Source organism: Narcine bancroftii, chromosome 7 (genome assembly GCF_036971445.1).
Source record: "Narcine bancroftii isolate sNarBan1 chromosome 7, sNarBan1.hap1, whole genome shotgun sequence".
Lineage (NCBI taxonomy): Eukaryota > Metazoa > Chordata > Chondrichthyes > Torpediniformes > Narcinidae > Narcine > Narcine bancroftii.
The window spans coordinates 99,304,622-99,324,075 of NC_091475.1; the positions used below are offsets into that span (position 1 = coordinate 99,304,622).

At 40.0% G+C, this 19,454-nt stretch overlaps 1 protein-coding gene across 1 annotated transcript in view; it reads left to right on the forward strand.

Annotated features, from left to right (window-relative positions):
• LOC138739136 (protein SGT1 homolog) overlaps nt 1–19,229 on the forward strand; it is a 120,638-nt gene extending 101,409 nt beyond the window's left edge. Inside the window, exons 11-13 of the mRNA XM_069890642.1 lie at nt 2,683–2,767; nt 12,863–13,044; nt 18,891–19,229. Of these exons, the coding sequence (XP_069746743.1) occupies nt 2,683–2,767; nt 12,863–13,044; nt 18,891–18,992 (369 nt within the window). The 3' untranslated portion in view covers nt 18,993–19,229. The remainder of the gene's footprint in view (nt 1–2,682; nt 2,768–12,862; nt 13,045–18,890) is intronic.
• Nucleotides 19,230–19,454: the final 225 nt, after the last annotated feature.

The window sequence follows — 19,454 nt, forward strand, 5'->3', positions numbered from 1 at the left end:
GGTTATATGCCGCAAGCCAGCTTGCACAAAGGTTTGTCTGTTCTGAGGTCTAAATGGTTCCCTAGGTTCGACTGGCAAGTACCAGTGACACATCTAAAGATTGACTATGTAAAAAAATAAAATTATACAGATCAATATACATGTAGTGATACTGAAGGAATGTTGCATTTAATTTATGTTTCAGTTTTATTGTTGAAGTTTTCCTGTCAAATTGAAGTTGAAGGATCATGTACTATTAACTGGAGTATTTGGTAAAATGCAATATTTATCTTTATCTTAAAACCTCTGAAGTAGATCATCTTTAGTTGTGTTTGAATTGGTCTCCTCCTGCTTTATTTTGCTATTGAGGTGAGTAAATAGGAACAGTAGAGAGAAAGATGTTGAACACAGCAACCGCAAGAATTGGAAATACGAGCAGATCAGGTAGCATCTACAGAGGTAAAAAATGAACATGTTGTTGATGCATAACCTTGCATCAAAATCGGTTAGTTCACACACATATAAAGGCTGGTTACATTGGAATTATTGAACTCAGTATTGACCTTTGAGGACTGCAATATGTCTAGATGCATTTGGAACAAACTGGAGTCTCAGACAGATGCTAGACAGCTGCAACAGAGCTTGCATGCCACTACATCTTATTTGGTGAAACAAAGCAGTAAATCAATTGCAATACAACTCTTCCAGTTCAATGGCTTCCATGTTTGTTTTGAAAGAAAAATAAACAATCAGGAAGCCTTCTCAACTCCCAGTGAATCTGTGCTCCCAGTCTCTGAGACTGAGGTGAACAGTACCTTTAGTAGAGTCAATCGGAGGAATCCTCCATATTTGATTGGATATCCTCGATCCTTGTTAATATCTTTGTCTGCACAAGAGGTCATTGTTTTTACAGTTGAATTGGAAATAGATTTTTTTCTATATTTTGAGATGTTAAGATGGCAATTATAAACCAACTTTTTATACTGAGAACTCTTGCATGTTAATGTGACTTGGAGCTGTTTCCACATTAGATGCTTCCCAGAGGCAGTTTGTCCAATATATTCACCATTGCAGTGTATGTCTTTGCAAGTACAGTATTTTGAAACCTTCTGCTCGGTAGTAAGGATATGTCCAGGCATGTTAAATGACTTCTTTGATATCCAAGAGTTTTTGGTATTATAGTTATAACATCTGTCATTTTCTCTGCTTGGTTTATTTGGACTAGATATTTTTGTCTACATGAGGCAAATTAATTTTTCCTAAGTATCACAAAGTAAGATTATTGCCCAATAAAATAGCCTGGATAGGACTTGTAACATGGAAGAACAATTAACTGCACAAGGAATTTGGCAAATGGTTGATGAGCACTTTCCCTGGTGATGTTGAAGAAGTGGCTTTATATGAGTTTCATTATTAAAGCACAGACTGTGCTGGATTCGAGAACTGCACATTATTAAGGATTGGATTCCTAGCTAAATATATGGGGTCATCTAAGTTTCAAGATTCTGACGTAGAATTTGCCTTTTAGAGATATTTAAGGATATATTTCCTGTTACTTTAAATTCAGTAGTTAAAGCTTTTAAAATTCTTGTAATATTGTGGTACCAAATTGAGGGTGTCAAACTTATAACTGTGACCTTCTATTTCAGTAACTAATATTGTATTTCATGTAGTTATGTATTTTCATTGATCCAGATAATTGTGTTTTTTTTTAAGAGAAAATGTCGACCTAAACTATTTAGTAGGATCGTGCTACCTTTCCTAATTTCTGTTGAGCTTGATCTTCTTGAATGCATCAAAATTAGCCATTTTAATATAGGTCTACCATGAAAAAAATGATAAATTTTCATATTTTCATTTCCCAAATTTCTCAATTTTATTGTATTGCTACTTGAAAGAATCTAAATCTTAGGCATGTGTCATATGTGGATGTTTCTTTAGAATGACCTTGTGGAAAGTTGTCGAAACCTTTGAAGAAATTTGTTCCAGTAAAGCTTTCCCAACTCCAACAGGAATAACAACTTATATATATTTTTAAATGAGTTCTGTCAAAAATTATCCCTCAGACTTGCCACCCAATTTAAAAACATTGTGGATGATCTGATCTTGGCCTTCACCTCCACTTTCATAACCCTTGTTCCCTCTTTAGTTTGAACCTTGAATATACTTAATAACCCAATATCAGTTGTTCTCAGACAAAGAGAATTCCAAAATTCATTGCTCTTTAAGACTATAAATGATCTTCTCTATTTAAATGGATACACCCCTGTCCTTAAACAATGCCACCAAGTTGTTTTTCCCCCAATGGGGAAAAAAAAACATTCCTTAAGCATCACCTTGTTGAACTCCCACCAGTAGTTTCTTTTTCATTAAGATGGTTCTTGTTCTTTTAAACTTCAGAAATAAAGGTTTAGTTTATTTAATCTTTTAAGGCAAATACTTAAATGATGAATCTTTGCTACCTGCTACCACCAAGTCATATACATTTTTCTATAAGACCAAAACTAATCTGGATATGATTTCCCCAAAGCCCTATGTACCTTCCCCATCCTTACACCATTTTTGGACCCCATCATTCTTACAATTAATGTCAAGCCTGGAGATTATATTTAAATTTTGAAAGTGAAATTGACCATTGTGATCATAAATAATTAATATACTATAAAAAATCCAAGATTTACATATTAATGATTTGTTTTGTAGATTGAGATAAAAATGAAGAAGGCTGAAGCAATTCGATGGGAAAATCTAGAAGGAGTTACACCAGATGTAAAGCACTTCATGCTAGGTGAGGCTGTGCCACAGTATATTTGCACATTTTAAAAACTTTGGGTCCTTGGGTTTTCATTATCTTTAATATCACAATAACTTATTATAATTTCATTTGACATGAGAAAACCAGTAATGGTTTTACTTTTAAAGGTTGCTCAATAGATGATGCAGAATTGCAGACCTTTGTCTTTAGTCTGTAAAAATGATAATTGTTTCATTGCTCTTTGTAGAACTTTGTAGAACTTTGTCAGCATAAATTAGGTGCAATATTTCCCAAATTGCAGTGTTGACAATAGTTCAGAATTGTATCATTTAGAGTACAGTGCATGGTGCATATCGAGGTTACTGCATAAATGGTAATCTTTCAGTAATCATATCAGTTGTGGATTATATAGCAAGTATGAAAAGGGAATTAAATAAAACATTAAAAACAAGACCATCTCCTATATATTTTTAAAATGAAGATTATTTAAAATTATTGTTGTTTTACATCTTGTTCACTTTCTTGCCGGATCCTATAACATGTGGGTACCAATGACATAGATAAAAAGGAGGAAGTACTGAAAAAGGATTACAGAGAGCTAGGACAGAAACTAAGAAATAGGACAGCCAGGGTGGTGATCTCTGGTTTGCTACCTGTGCCAAGTGCAACTGAGGACAAAAATGGAAGGTTAAGAAAAATGAATGTGTGGCTGAGGGGCTGGTGTAAAGGACAGGGTTTTGGCTTCTTGGATCATTGGGATCTCTTTTGGGGAAGGCATGACCTCTACAAGAAGGATGGGTTACACCTAAACCCAAAAGGGGTCAATATATTGGCAGCTAGGTTTGGTACAGCCGTCGGGTGCGGTTTAAACTAATTTGGCAGGGGGGTGGGAACCTTAGGGCAAAGGACAGAAAAGATAAAAGAGGAAAAGTTAGGTTAGGCAGCGAAAGTAAAAAATCAGTAAGAGCAAGGAGGGTGAAAAAAGCAAATCTGAAGGCTTTATATCTTAATGCAAGAAGCATTCGGAACAAGGTAGATGAATTTGCTGTGGAAATTGAGATAAACAAATATGATTTGATTGGGATTACAGAAACATGGCTGCAGGGTGGGCAAGCCTGGGAACTTAACAACACGGGGTATACGATATTTAGGAGGGATCAGCAAGAAAGCAAAGGGGGTGGGGTAGTATTGATGGTGAGAGAAGGGACCGATTCTATTGACAGAAAGGATATCAACTCGGAAGATGCGGAATCTATATGGGTAGAACTGAGGAATAGCAAGGGGCGGAAAACGTTAGTGGGGGTGGTATATAGGCCTCCAAATAGTAGTGTAGAGGTGAGGGAAGGCATTAAAAGAGAAATTTGAAAAGCGTGCAATAAGGGAACAGCTGTCATCATGGGAGACTTTAATTTGCATATAGATTGGACTAGCCAAATTAGTAAAAATACTGAGGAGGAGGAATTCCTTGAATGTTTACGGGACGGTTATCTAGACCAATATGTCGAGGAACCAACTCGGGAGCAGGCCATTTTAGATTGGGTATTATGCAATGATAAGGGGCTAATCAACAATCTTGTTGTTTGAGGCCCTTTGGGTAGGAGCGATCACAATATGATTGAATTCTCACTCGACATGGAGAGTGATGAAATTAAAACCGAGACTAAGGTCCTGAATTTAAATAAAGGGAATTATGATGGTATGAGACGGGAGTTGAGTAAGATTGATTGGGTGGTGTTTATGGGGGAGTTGACTGTGGATAGACAATGGAAAGCATTCACAGATCTAATGGAGAAATTGCAAAAATCGTTTATATAGGTTTGGCATAAAAATAAACCAAAAAAGGTGACTCAACCGTGAATAACAAAGGAAATTAGAGACAGCATTAGGTCCAAAGAGAGAGCATATCAATTGGCCAAAAAAAGTACCACAACCGAAGACTGGGAGCAGTTCAAGATGCACCAAAGGAGGACAAAGGGATTAATCAAGAGAGCAAAAATAAATTACGAAAGTAAGCTTGCGGCAAATATAAAAACTGACTGCAAAAGCTTTTATAAATATGTCAAGAGGAAAAGATTGGTGAAATCCAGAGTAGGTCCCTTGCAGTCGGAATCAGGGAATATATAATGGGGAATAAGGAAATGGCAGACCAATTAAATTCTTACTTTAGTTCTGTTTTTACAAGAGAGGATACAAATAACCTCCCAAGGATGTTGGGAAACATAGAGACTAATGCAAGGGAGGAACTGAAAGAAATCAGTATCTCTAAGGACATGGTCTTGGTGAAATTGATGGGATTGAAGGCAGATAAATCCCAAGGGCCTGATAATCTACATCCTAGGGTACTTAAGGAAGTGGACATTCAGATAGCAGATGCTTTAAGAATTATTTTCCAGAACTCGATAGACTCAGGATCAGTACCCATGGATTGGAGGGTAGCTAATGTTATCCCACTATTTAAAAAGGGGGGTAGAGAAAAAGCAGGGAATTATAGGCCGGTGAGCCTTACATCAGTAGTAGGCAAAATGATGGAATCCATTATTAAGGATGTAATAGCGGAGCATATGACTAGCAGAGAAGGGATCGGGCGGAGTCAACATGGATTTACAAAAGGTAAATCGTGCTTGACAAATCTATTGGAATTCTTTGAGATGGTGACAGGTAAAATAGATGGGGGAGAGCCAGTGGATGTGATGTACCTGGACTTCCAAAAGGCCTTCGATAAGGTCCCGCATAAACGACTGGCTTCCAAAATCAAGGCTCATGGGATTGGGGGCAAAGTATTGATGTGGATTGAGAACTGGCTGGCAGGTAGAAGACAGAGAGTTGGGATAAATGGCTCATTTTCTGAGTGGCAGGCGGTGACCAGTGGGGTGCCCCAGGGATCTGTATTGGGACCCCAGCTGTTTACAATTTACATTAATGATCTGGATGAGGGGATTGGATGTAATATCTCCAAATTTGCAGATGACACTAAGCTAGGAGGGGTTGTGTGCACGGAAGAGGGGGGTCAGGAAGCTCCAGTGTGATTTGGATAAATTGAGGGACTGGGCAGATACATGGCAAATGCACTACAATGTGGATAAATGTGAGGTTATCCACTTTGGTAATACAAACCGAAGGGCAGATTACTATTTGAATGGCAATAGATTAAGAGATGGGGAAGTGCAGAGAGACCTAGGGGTACTTGTACACCAGTCTCTGAAGGCGAGCATGCAGGTACAGCAGGTGGTTAAAAAGCCAAATGGTATGTTGGCCTTCATATCAAGAGGGTTTGAGTATAGGAACAAGAATACCTTACTGCAGCTGTACAGGGCCTTGGTGAGACCCCACCTGGAGTATTGTGTGCAGTTTTGGTCACCTTATCTAAGGAAGGATGTTCTTGCAATGGAGGGAGTGCAGAGGCTATTCACCAGGCTGATACCTGGAATGGCAGGAATGACTTATGAGGAAAGATTGCACAAATTGGGATTGTACTCCCTGGAGTTTAGAAGATTGAGAGGGGATCTCATAGAGACATATAAAATTCTGGCAGGACTGGACAGAATGGATGCAGATGGGATGTTTCCAATGATGGGAAAATCCAGAACCTGGGGCCATGGTTTGAGGATAATAGGCAAACCATTTAGGACCGAGATGAGGAGGAATTTCTTTACCCAGAGGGTGGTTAATCTGTGGAATTCATTGCCACAGAGGGCAGTGGAGGCAGGTTCATTAAATATATTTAAGAGGGAATTAGATATATTTCTTCAGTATAAGGGTATTAAAGGTTACGGAGAGAAGGCGGGGACGGGGTACTGAACTTTAAGATCAGCCATGATCTCGTTGAATGGCGGAGCAGGCTCGAAGGGTCGAATGACCTACTCCTGGTCCTATCTTCTATGTTTCCATGTTTCATTCTCATAACATTCAAAAAAATATTCAGATTTCTAGAGTGGAACACAAAATTACCATTCTCTTTGGAAGAGAGTAACCAATGATCAGATGCCAAAGAAATCCATATTCTTTTTTACTCGCCAATACATTTCCAAGAATGTTTACTGCTTTTATTTTACTTGGTCTCCTCATTTTAAGATTGACATATTACAAGAAAAATGCTGAATGTCATTATCCTGTGAAGCAAAAATATCCTGTGAGATTGCCTTGAATAGAAAATTCCAAAGTTTCACAACAGTAAAGTAAAGCTAAAGCTATTACTTAACTGATCTCCAACTAGAGCAACCATTCTGAATCCTGTCAGTCTCTTTCAGAATCTTAAATGGTTCACTGACACAGCACAGTTTGCTGACTCTCAGCAAGTATTGGCCTATCATATTCAATCTTATAAGGCATCCCAAAATTCTACCAAACTGTCTCAAAGCAAATGCTTCCAAACGCAAATCAAAATTTTACCCACAAGCCTATGCAGAATTATGGTAAAGCTTTGTAGAACTCCAGATATTCTTTTCCTTGTATTCCAACTCCAAATGTGTCATTCATCTTTCAAAATTTTTGTTATACCCAACTGCCTGTTAACTAATTTCCTGTGTTCCATAAGCTGGCAAAACAGGATTACATCATTCTCTCTTTCCAATATTTTTATTGAATTTTATTTTAAATATATGTCTGTATTTATACACACACACACACACACACACACACACACACACACACACATTCTTGTTATTTTGTAAAATAACAAGGATACAATACCACTCTGATTATCTGAAATGTCAGGACTGGGCCTATTTTGGATAAATTTTTTTCAGAGAACTGGTCATTTTTTTAAAAACAGCCCAATAGCAATAGCAAATCACTTGTAACAGTCTTTAAACAACAACAAACAACAAGTGAAGGCTTGTTAAGCATTAAAATAATGTTTAATTTTTATCAAAAAAATGCTGGCTGCTGCCAGGTGCCCAAGATCTGTGCTCCTGCCACCAAGAGCCCAAGGACTGTGCTCCTTCCACTAGGACCCTGAAGTTCTTGTTCCTTCTGCTGGGAGCCTGAGGTCCCTGCTGCCACCAGCAGCCTGAAGTCCGCAATGTCACCGGCAATCCAAGGACCCCGGTCAGTTTGGCTCTTAAAAAAAATCTCAGTAAATGAGGATGTCAGATTTGTATCGGATACTCTCATTTATCAGAATTTTTTTTTTAAAATTTGGATAATTAAGGATTTTGGAGAATCCGATTTCATATATTCAGAGTTGTACTGTATATATCCAACAAAGTAAATGTATATTAACAAATACCTGTAAACAATCTTTGAAAGAGACAAAAAAAATCAAACTGTATATAAAGCAAAAACTATTCTTATAATCTAACCCAGTGGTTCTCAACCTTTTTCTTTCCACTCGTATACCACTTTAAGTAATCCCTATCCCATCGCTGCTCTATGATTAATAAAGGATTAAGGTAGTATGTGAGTGGGAAGGGAAGGTTGAGAATCACTGCTCTAGATCCAATTGTTACTGAAATATTTTGTTTGAGAAAAATTGTAATTGGCCCATATCCTTTGGAATTAGGAAACTGAGCACATATCGAGTAATTTAGGTACTGTCGCAGGGTCGCGACGGTTATAGCTCGGGTTATAGCTCGAGGTCAATAGCAGACTCACACACCAAGGGAGTGTAATCAACACTGCTTTATTGGGTTGCAGCACTGCCTTTTAAAGGCAGCCAGCCGTGTCACCACCGGGACGGTCTTGAGCAAGACCACCTGCTGACTGGTTATCCTTGATGCGTGGGCCTGGAATGGAGCCCCTGATATCCACTGGCTGTGATTGGCTGATTCAACTGTTATTCCTGCAGCCTATGGGAGCGGGCATCTCATCCCATATGTTGTCCGACAGTTCATTGTGTTCGATGACTGTTTGCTGTGTCAGCCTGTGGAGTGACCCCTCCCACCCACCCCTGTGTCAGACAAAAACATAGTTACAGTCTGCAAAGTTTTTTGGGACAAAGGTCCTGTCTTGTCTGTGAGCTCTAGGCTTAACTGGGGCTATTGAGCCCAGGCAACATGCGCATTCGAGGCAATGTAGCCACCGGGAGCTCCCCCAAGTCCTCAGAAGCTGCCATGAATTCGCTTGAATGACTAGGGTGCGCCATAGACCAAATCAGCAGAGAATGCCTCAAGATTCTCTTTCAGGGCAGTGTGGATGCCTAGTTCATCTGCCCAGTTTGGTCTGGTGAGTCGGGCCATCAGAGCTCTCTTCAGGTGCCTGTGGATCCTCTCCATCAGCCTGGCCTTCAGGTGGAATGCTGTGTGTGTGGTCCACAGGCTGGAAGTGAATTGGACGCCGGTCAGATGTTAAGTGTTCGGGGATCCTGAAACGTGCCACCCAGTTGTTCTGTAATGTCCATCCACATCTCCGTGGATATTTCATATAGCGTCTACCGTGAAGGCGTTCGGGGTGTCTATCCTGAGATCCACAATGTGGGTGGCTTTGGCTAGGACACCTTTGGTTGCTTGGAAAGCATTGGTCACCTCCTGTGTCTATTTAATATCTTTACCATGAGGAGAAATAGCAGACTCATGATGTGGGCCGCTGCAGGTAGGAAGTGATGATAAAAATTGACCATTACTGCAAACTCTTGCAGTCTCTTCGCAGTCATTGATCTGGCGAAGGAACGAATAGTGTCAACTTTGGTGGGCTCAGAAAATCAATTGTCTTTTGGCCAAACTGGCACTTGGCCAAATTGATGGTTAAATTGAACTCACTTAGCCTGGAGAACAATAGTCTTAAGTGAGCGGCGTGCTCGGTGCAGGTGTGGCCAGCTATTAAAATGTAATTGAGGAAGACAAAAGCGAAGTGCAGATCACGCCCGCTGCGTCCATGAACCTTTGGAAAGTCTGAGCTGCATTTTTCAGCTCTAATGGCATGTGGATGAATTTGAACATTCCAAAGGGCGTTATGATGGCAGTTTTGGGAATGTCATCAGGGTGAACTGGGATCTGATAACCCCAGATGAGGTCCACCTTAGAGAATATTTGTGCCCCTTGCAGATTAACAGAGAAGTCCAGGATATGGGGCAAAGGATATCAATTGGGTGTGGTGGCCTCGTTAAGGTGACGGTAGTCTCCAAACGACCTCCAACCTCCAGCTGCCTTAGGTACCATATGGAGGGGGGAGGTCCATGGGCTATCAGAGCACTACACAATACCGAGTTCCTTCATATTTCAAAACTCTTCACTCACCAGGTTGAGTATCTTGAGGGGAAGACACCTTACCCTGGCATGAAGGGGAGGGCCCTCCATAATAATTTGATGTCTCACCCCGTGTTTGAGTTCTGCCGAGTTGAAATAAAGCATAGTGACTCAAGCAAATTCATTGTCAACAGTACTCACAGAGTGTAGATGGAGGTTAGTATGTTTGGTGCCCTTGATCAAGAGTGTCTGAAATGTTTGGGCATGTACCAGCAGACACCCTTTAATGTCCACCAGCAGCGAGTTGGCTCTCAGGAAATCGACATCCAGTAGTGATTGTTGTACGGCTGCCACTGTAAACTTCCAGGCGAATTGTCTGTCCTCAAAGCGAAGGGGAATTTTACAGGTGCCAAATGTCTGAATGTTGGAGCCATTTGCTGTTCGAGGCTCTTGGCCCACCTTGCTGCTGCGGGCTTCTAGGCTGGACGAGGGAAGGACACTGTACTGTGCCCCGGTGTCCACCAAGAAATATTGGCCCGACAGGGAGTCTTGGATGTGAAGGAGTTTGTGCAGTTGGCTGGTTGTCACAGCCATCAATGATGGCCAGGCTTGGGCATTTCCTTTGAACGTGCAGGGGGAGCGACATTGACAGGCTTCTACCCCTCCATTGATAATAGAAACAGTACTTCTCACCATTGGGGTACGTTGATCAGGTGGTCAGTCAGTCAACAGGCTTCTTGGCTAGGCGTTGCTGACAAGGTTCCGTCACCTGTTCAAGCGAAACATAGGGGTCCCTCTTTGCGATATCCAGTAGCCCGGCAGCTTCAATACTACAGTGTTGATTATAGGTTGTTCCTCCATTGTTGGGTCCAAAGTACCGTTTGGACCAGTCAGAGTCACCACTGTAGCAGGGTCACTATGGTTATAGCTCAAGGTAGAAAGAAGTCTCGCACACCAAGGGAATGTAATTGACACTGCTTTATTGGGCTGCAGCTCTGCCTTTTATAGGCAGCTGGCTGTGTCACCACCGGGGCATGGCTTGAGCAAGGCCAGCTGCTGATTGGTTGTCCTGGATGTGCAGGACCGGATTGGACCCCCTGCGATCTGCTGGCTATGTTTGGCTAATTCGTCCACTATTCCTGCGGCCTATGGGAGCAGGCATCCCTGCGTGATGTCTTCCTGATCCTCATGTTCGACAACTGTTTGATGTGTCAACCCGTGGAGTGGGCCACGGGCCAATATAGTACGATTAAAACAGTGGTTTTCAAACTTTTTCTTTCCATCCACACACCACCTTAAGCAATCCCTTACTAATCACAGAGCACCTGTGACATAGTGAATACTTAAAGTTGTCGGTGAATGGGAAGAAAAAGGTTGAGAATCTCTGATCTAACCCTTGCCTTGTGAAGTTATGATTAAACATATATTAATGCATAAAAGAAATGACAACCAAACCATAAAATGGGATCCAATAAATCATAAATTCTGAAAATAATTAAGAAAAGGACCCTATAAATTTAGAAAATTAAGGTTCATTACATTAGCAGAGCACCTAATTTTTTTCCAGAATCAAGCATGCCATCACATCAGATAACCAATGACTATGTGTTGGAGGGACAACATCCTTCCATCAATAAGAGCAAAGCCAATTACATGGAATTGTAGCCCAGACAAGTTTAAATCAGCTGATTTACTTATTCCAAATAGAGCAAGAAAAGGATTATGAGCCAAATTAATATTAAGAACTAAAGACAAGGTACAGAAGATACTTTCTCAATAATTGGAGTGCAAGAAGCATGACCAATACATATGAAATAATGTACCTTCTTCAGTCTTACATCTATCACATTTTGACGAGAAATTAGAAAGGAATTTAGCCAATTGAACTTTGGAAAAGTAAGCTCCATGTACTAATTTTAATTGCAATAATCAATGTCAGGCCCAAAGAGAAGATGAATTAACCAATTTCAAGATAGAATCCTATGTAACATCTGAAATTTCTTGTTGAAAATCTTGCTCCCATCGTTTCTTAGTCTTGCCCAGGGAATTACCACTAGACATTAATAATAACTCATAGAGAACTGATAATTTTTTGTATTTGGTTTAAGATTATAATTCTTTATCATCTTTAATTCCAAATCTTGAAAGAGTTTTAATACCAAAGAATTTAAAAAGCTCCTAATCTGTAAATATCTAAAAAAAAATTATGTTTAGTTATTTTAAATTTAGAAGATATTTGTTCAAAAGATGCCAAATTTTGGTTAATAAAGAAATCTTGGAAAGATTGGATACCAAACTCTTGACCAGTGACAAAAAAAAAAATCGTGTACCAATGGTAAACTGATGTAAAGATTTATTTTACATCCATTCCAAAGAATAATAAGGGGTGTTAGTCCATGCACAGATAAGATGTTTTCTCCTTCATTTATTGAAAAGTGATGTGGAATTGTCTTGAAACTTTCATCTATCATTGCTCTGCTGTTAAGGAAATAGTATCTTAGCAATGTTGTTTCACCATGTATTATTTCTGGAATTAGCAAATGACTTAGTGATGGAAGAATCTTAGATATTGTCTGAAGTTGGTTATTCTGCTTGATTGTTTTGTTGAAGTTTTTCCAATTTTTGTATATCCCCAAGTGGACTTGACAAGCTTGACTAGATTGAGTTAACCTTTGTTGTGTCTGATGCTACGTAGTTTTATTTTTGCTATATCTTTGCATCAAAGTTAGTGCCTAGCTGGTCCGTTTTACTGTCAATCACAATATTTCTCCAGGGTTGCATGCAACCCAGACAGATAAAAATGGCAAGTTTCCTTCACTCAAGTTTGCTTGATAAGTTTTTATGAAAAAAATGACCATGGTGGTGAGCTCAGTGATGCAATCACAATGACTTGACTTAATAACTTGCGTGTTTATTTTTAAAATTCATTTATTGAAGGCACTTTTCCAGGTTATTCAGGTAACTGATATTATTCATTTAATTTAATTTGTATACAATCCAACTTTAGATCAGCCACAACCATATCCATCTTCATCCCATCACACAAAGAATTGGGATAAACTAGTAATGGAGATTAAAAAAGAAGAGAATGAAGAAAAGCCAGAGGGAGATGCTGCTCTAAACCAGCTCTTTCAGAAGATCTATGCAGATGGGTCTGATGAAGTAAAGCGTGCAATGAATAAATCATTTGTAAGTATTACACCTGGTAACTATTTTATTTTTCAAGTGTTTTTACTTTTTAATATATTTTGCAGAATACATATTTTTTAAATGTATTTACAGCAATTTTTTTCCTTGCTGTAAATCATTGGAGTTTTCAAATAGAAATGTTTTGGAATAATGCATTTTTTGAGGGTATTTGTTTTAATGATATGTGCACTACCAAATCACCGATTGACCCAATTTGCTCATTCCTGAAAGCACCAAAATACATTAAGTGGATCACCATTTTTTAAAAAAAACTAGATGAACATCTGTGATGTCCTGACCATTGCTTCTTGGAATCTTTGTTATTGCATAGTTCATTTGATTTTAGGATCAACTGTCAATGTAGCTTTTTTTAATATGCAAAGGAAGTTTCTTTAAAAGGGGAAAAACTTGCACTGAGGTCAAATTTCCCCTTTTCAATTTGTCCTCCTCTCTTTTATCATTTCTTCAATTGTTAAGCTCAAATCTTTTTTTGTAAACATGAGAGGTTTTTACACAGAAATCCTGTGATACTGCTGTAAGGAAGACCCTGGATTAAGGTGGCTTTGGTCGTTTACGCAGAACCAAACAAAGCCGACATAATGCCAGATTAATATGGCTTTTTGCCCAGGAAGCTGGCATTCAGAGGTGGGACATGTAACTCAACAGTGTCTAGTGTCAAGTATAACATACAGTATTTGATGGCATGTTAGACTCACTTTTTTCCCCCAGAAAATGGCTCAAAAATATTTCCCTTGACTTGTATGAGAAATTGAAATTATGATGATAATTGTGAGTAACGGCAACAGTGATCGTTGTCACTGTGCGGCTCACTAGCATCACTGCTCTCAGTCCCCGCACTGGTCACTGTGTTGGGAAAATGTCAGGCTCGAGTGAGATGGGTCTGAACTCGAGGGTTTACAATCAAATGTACTTTTATTAACACACAATAATTAATAGAAGAGTGTGGGAAAATTGTAGCAGGAATAAAACATCTTTCTTTTCTTCTTTGGCTTGGCTTCGCGGACGAAGATTTATGGAGGGGGTAAAAGTCCACGTCAGCTGCAGGCTCGTTTGTGGCTGACAAGTCCGATGCGGGACAGGCAGACACGGTTGCAGCGGCTGCAGGGGAAAATTGGTTGGTTGGAGTTGGGTGTTGGGTTTTTCCTCCTTTGCCTTTTGTCAGTGAGGTGGGCTCTGCGGTCTTCTTCAAAGGAGGTTGCTGCCCGCCAAACTGTGAGGCGCCAAGATGCACGGTTTGAGGCGATATCAGCCCACTGGCGGTGGTCAATGGGGCAGGCACCAAGAGATTTCTTTAGGCAGTCCTTTTACCTTTTCTTTGGTGCACCTCTGTCACGGTGGCCAGTGGAGAACTCGCCATATAACACGATCTTGGGAAGGCGATGGTCCTCCATTCTGGAGACGTGACCCATCCAGCGCAGCTGGATCTTCAGCAGCGTGGACTCGATGCTGTCGACCTCTGCCATCTCGAGTACTTCGACGTTAGGGATGAAAGCGCTCCAATGGATGTTGAGGATGGAGCGGAGACAACGCTGGTGGAAGCGTTCTAGGAGCCGTAGGTGATGCCGGTAGAGGACCCATGATTCGGAGCCGAACAGGAGTGTGGGTATGACAACGGCTCTGTATACGCTTATCTTTGTGAGGTTTTTCAGTTGGTTGTTTTTCCAGACTCTTTTGTGTAGTCTTCCAAAGGCACTATTTGCCTTGGCGAGTCTGTTGTCTATCTCATTGTCGATCCTTGCATCTGATGAAATGGTGCAGCCGAGATAGGTAAACTGGTTGACCGTTTTGAGTTTTGTGTGCCCGATGGAGATGTGGGGGGGCTGGTAGTCATGGTGGGGAGCTGGCTGATGGAGGACCTCAGTTTTCTTCAGGCTGACTTCCAGGCCAATCATTTTGGCAGTTTCCGCAAAGCAGGACGTCAAGCGCTGAAGAGCTAAAAGACCTTGGGAAAATACATGCATAATTTAATAAATCATGCATGCACAATTTATAAAAGAGCGTGGGAAAATCTACTGCAAGTATTGATCTATAGCAATGGATTTCAGACTTTTTCTTTCCACTCACATGCCACTTTCAGTAATTCCTTACTAATCTCTGCTTTCTTGGTTTTTAATCCTGTGGGGGGAGCGGGGCAAACTGTTCAAACTGAAGACAAACTACAGACCACCTTGCTCACGGCACAAGGAGACGAGACACCTGGGGACAACTGAAAGCAGGGTGGTGTGATCAGTGTGGGGGATGGTCTTTTATCACAATGGCACTCCCTAACACTACTCTCCCTTAATATCTGAAGGTCTGTCAGTAACTATCTTAGCCTCCTTCTGTAGAGTCCCAGATTCAGTACCCTTTGATATATACTTTTTATCTTATTCATAAATGATCAAGCCCTATTTTGAAAGACCAACATCTGCCCTGTCAAGACCATGAATTATGTACTTATGAATTAAATCATCTCTCATTCTCCTCACAGCAACACATCAGTGCTTCACCCACCAACGAAACAGTAAGTCTAGTTGAGGATGCATCATTATTTCACCACCAGCTCATTTCATCACCAGCTCATTTCAGACTTCTGCATTTATGGGAGCATGCATAGACATCCGAGATGAGCTGAACCCCAAGTGCCTGCTGGTTAGGTATTCCCTAGTGAATTACTTTTTTTCTTCAAATGTTAATTTATTAGCACATGTAACAAAATTGCATACAGAATGAGAAAATTCTATATATCAATATCAATACATGCTTTTTTTAATCATTACCACCTGCTCCCTCCCACACGAAAAAACCCCTGAAGAAAGCAAAGAAAAGGAAAAAAGAACAAAGAAAGAAAAAGGGAAAGAATAAACTTTTTTTTTTACGGCCAACCCATCAGTCCTAATACGGAGATAAGTCGGGAACTACCTGAAAACGAATTGAGCAATGGGCTAAGCACGCATCCTTGGGGTGCACCTGTGTTGATGATCAGTGAGAGGAGATGTTGTTTCCAATTCCTACTGACTGGTCTTCCAATGCAAAAGTCAAGGATCCTGTTGCAGAGAGGGGTACAAAGGCCAAGGATTTGTAGCTCCTTGATCAGCACTAAGGGAATAATAATACTGAAGGGTGAGGTATAGTCTATGAATTGCTGAGTGGAGAGTCAGCAATATTGCATCTGCTAATAGGTGAATTGCAGTGGATCCAGATCTTTACTTAGGTACATGTTAATTCTGACCATGACCAGCTTCTCAAAGCATTTAATCACAATTTAAGTTAGTGATACTGGGTGGTAGTTGTTGAGGAAACCCATGAATACCGGGATGACTGATGCCCTTTTGAAGCTTGTGGAAACCTCTGACTGCCGCAGTGAGAGGTTGAAAATGTAGTGAACACACGGGCTAATTGGTGACACAGATTTTCAATACCCTGCCAGGTACTCCATCAGGGCCTGATGCTTTGTGAGGGTTCACCCTCTTGAATGATCTGACATCGACCTCGGAAATAAACATCACAGGGTCCTCAGCCTTTGCAGGGATTCTAGTAGGCCCTGCTTGGTTCTTCCTCTCATAGTGAGCATAGAAGGTGTTCAGCTCATCAGGTAGTGAAGCATCGCAATCATCTATAGTCTTTGCCCTTGATTTGTAGGGTATAATGGCCTGCACTCTCTGCTATAGCTGGTGTGCATCTGACTCAAGCTTCCTCATGAATTGCCACTTTGCTTTGGAGATGGCCTTCTGCAGGTCGTACCTGGTAAAAATCTCGATCCCCAGCCTTAAATGCCTTTGATCTCACCCTCAGCAAGTTGCAGATTCTCTGATTCATCCAGGGCTTCTGGTTGGAGAACACCTGGTATTTGGATATGGGCACACACTCATCCATGCAGGTCTTGATGGTTGGTGGCACCTGTTGCATATTCATTCAAGTTTATGGATGAGTTCTTGAATAGGTATATTCAACACATCGTTGTAGCAGTCCATCATCTCCATTTCAAGACTGCCACCATTATCTTGGTGCCAAAGAGAGCAGTTATTAAGGCTCAATCACACTGCCCAGTGGCACTGACCTCCTCCATTATGAAATACTTAGAGCATCTGCTGATGGAATGCGCCAGAGCTCACCTCTCAGAGACACTGGGACCCATTTCAATTTGCATTCAGTTGTCCCTCCACTCTGTCCTGTCCCACCTCAACACCTCATACACCAGACTGCTGTTCATTTATTTCAGCTCAGTGTTTGATATGATCATATCCCAGAAGCTCTTGGGGAAGCTGTCCTTGTTGGGACCCAACACCCCTTTCTGTACCTGGATTCTGGAATTCTTAACAGAAAGACATGTCCTGAGAAGATTGAGGCTACCGATCACCATCCTGTCAACATTCTACAGAAGCTCGGTTGAGAGCATTCTGGCCAGTTACATCACAGTATGATTGCTATAGAGCAGCAGATTGGAGGTCAATTCACAGGACCATAAAAGTCCAGAAAGGATCACTGGGATCTCCTTACCCCCATTGATGGAATTTACCTGAATCATTGACTAAAGATGGCTTTCAAGATCAATGAAGACCCCTACCACCTTGCACACAGCATATTTCAGCTTCTCCCTTTGGGAAAAGAGACAGGAGTACCAGGCTGAGGAAAGGCTTCTTCCCACGGGCAGTGAGACTGCTGAACAACTGATTCAGCTCATACCGCAGAAAAAAAGAAATCGCAGGCTTGTATGTGATGTCACGTATGTACTCTGACAATATATCTGAAATACTGACCTTCGGTGACTCAACTGTTTTAACATACACTAGAGTACATTACAGGCCCTTCAGCCTTTGATGTGCAGACCTATATATTTGTTTAACAATATTTTTAAATTTTAATATTTGTATATGTGCACTGTGCATATGTATCATTGTCTATATGTGTGGTATGTTTGTATATGTGTTTGCAGTGTGTTGCCCTGAGGACCAGAGAATCCTGTTACATCGGGTTATATAATCAGACAATAAATGAACTTCAAATCAATAGAATTCAGGGTGGATCATCCCTTTCAAATTTTCTGTTATCTGTAATTAATTTTGTTATCCCTTGCGTATCTTTGTTTGACATTTGATGTCACTATATAATTAAATTCCAGTCCTGACCTAGCTGCAGACTAACACTCTTACCAAGATTTGTACTTAATGAGTCTGATCCCTTGATTTATTTCATGTACTCGTGTTGTAAGAGACAATTTTTGCTTGAATTTCCCCGTAATTGCCATGTCAATATCTCACAAGATCTTCTTATTGATCTCTTTGCCTTTTGAATTGCCTCATTACTGAACTTCCTTTTTCAAGTAAACTACTCTCCCAAGCAACTTGTTATTTTCTGATGATTTTTGTGGAGTTAATTTTTCCACGTGGGTTTAGTTAACTTCTGAACTAGGAATTTGATTTCATTCTGCTTTTGTGTAGATTAGTTCATTGATATGATTACTTTTTCAGATCTCCAGAATTTTATCTCTTATCCTGGGTGTTGTTTCAAGTCATACATACATAATGTTAATCTGGGAACAACTGTATCATGAGGTGTGGATCCTACTTGCTTTCCACATTCCTCTTTTTAAATTGGCTAGGTCAACAACTTTTCCTTGTATATCTGTTTTGTGCTTTTTGCTTCTAGCAGATGGGATATAATTTACTGTTTGGGATAACGGAATATAGGAGCAATTGTTTTTTTTTAAAGATATACCTGTTATTACATTCCTATTCTCATTTATTGTCTTTTCATTCCCATTTCATTAACAGCAAGCTCATTTTCCTTGCTAGATTGTTGTCTTTGGAACTAAAATTAATATTTAATTTTTCATCTCTTTGTAGACTGAATCTGGAGGCACTGTTCTGAGCACTAATTGGACAGAAGTCGGCAAAAAAACAGTAGCTGTGAATCCTCCAGATGACATGGAATGGAAGAAACTTTGAAGACTAAATGTAGCCTGTTGGTTTCCATCTGTAATTCAGTCTTATGCATACAAATCTTCTGTTTATTTCTATGCTGAAGTACTTGGCCTTAGATGATCTTTGCATGGATTGGTTGCATTCTTCAGTTTAATATTTGGTTTAGAGAAAATTAAAGGTGTTTTTTTTTCACTTTTGTTTTTAATTTTCAAGGTGTGAACTGTTTCCTACCACAGAATAAATTGAATATATATCTATAAATTACATTGTCTGTGTGTGAATGGTTTTATATCAGCCCTTGGCCCTTGGTTGCATGGCGTTGATTTCATATACTGATTTTTTTTGGTAATTTAAAATAATATAACACAAGCTTGATCCATCTCACGATGATATGGTTCTTGAATCACTGAAATAATTACATGATTGTATTAAAACATCATGGTAATTTTTTAAATGAAAATGTATGGTTGGGTAAAAATCAAAAGT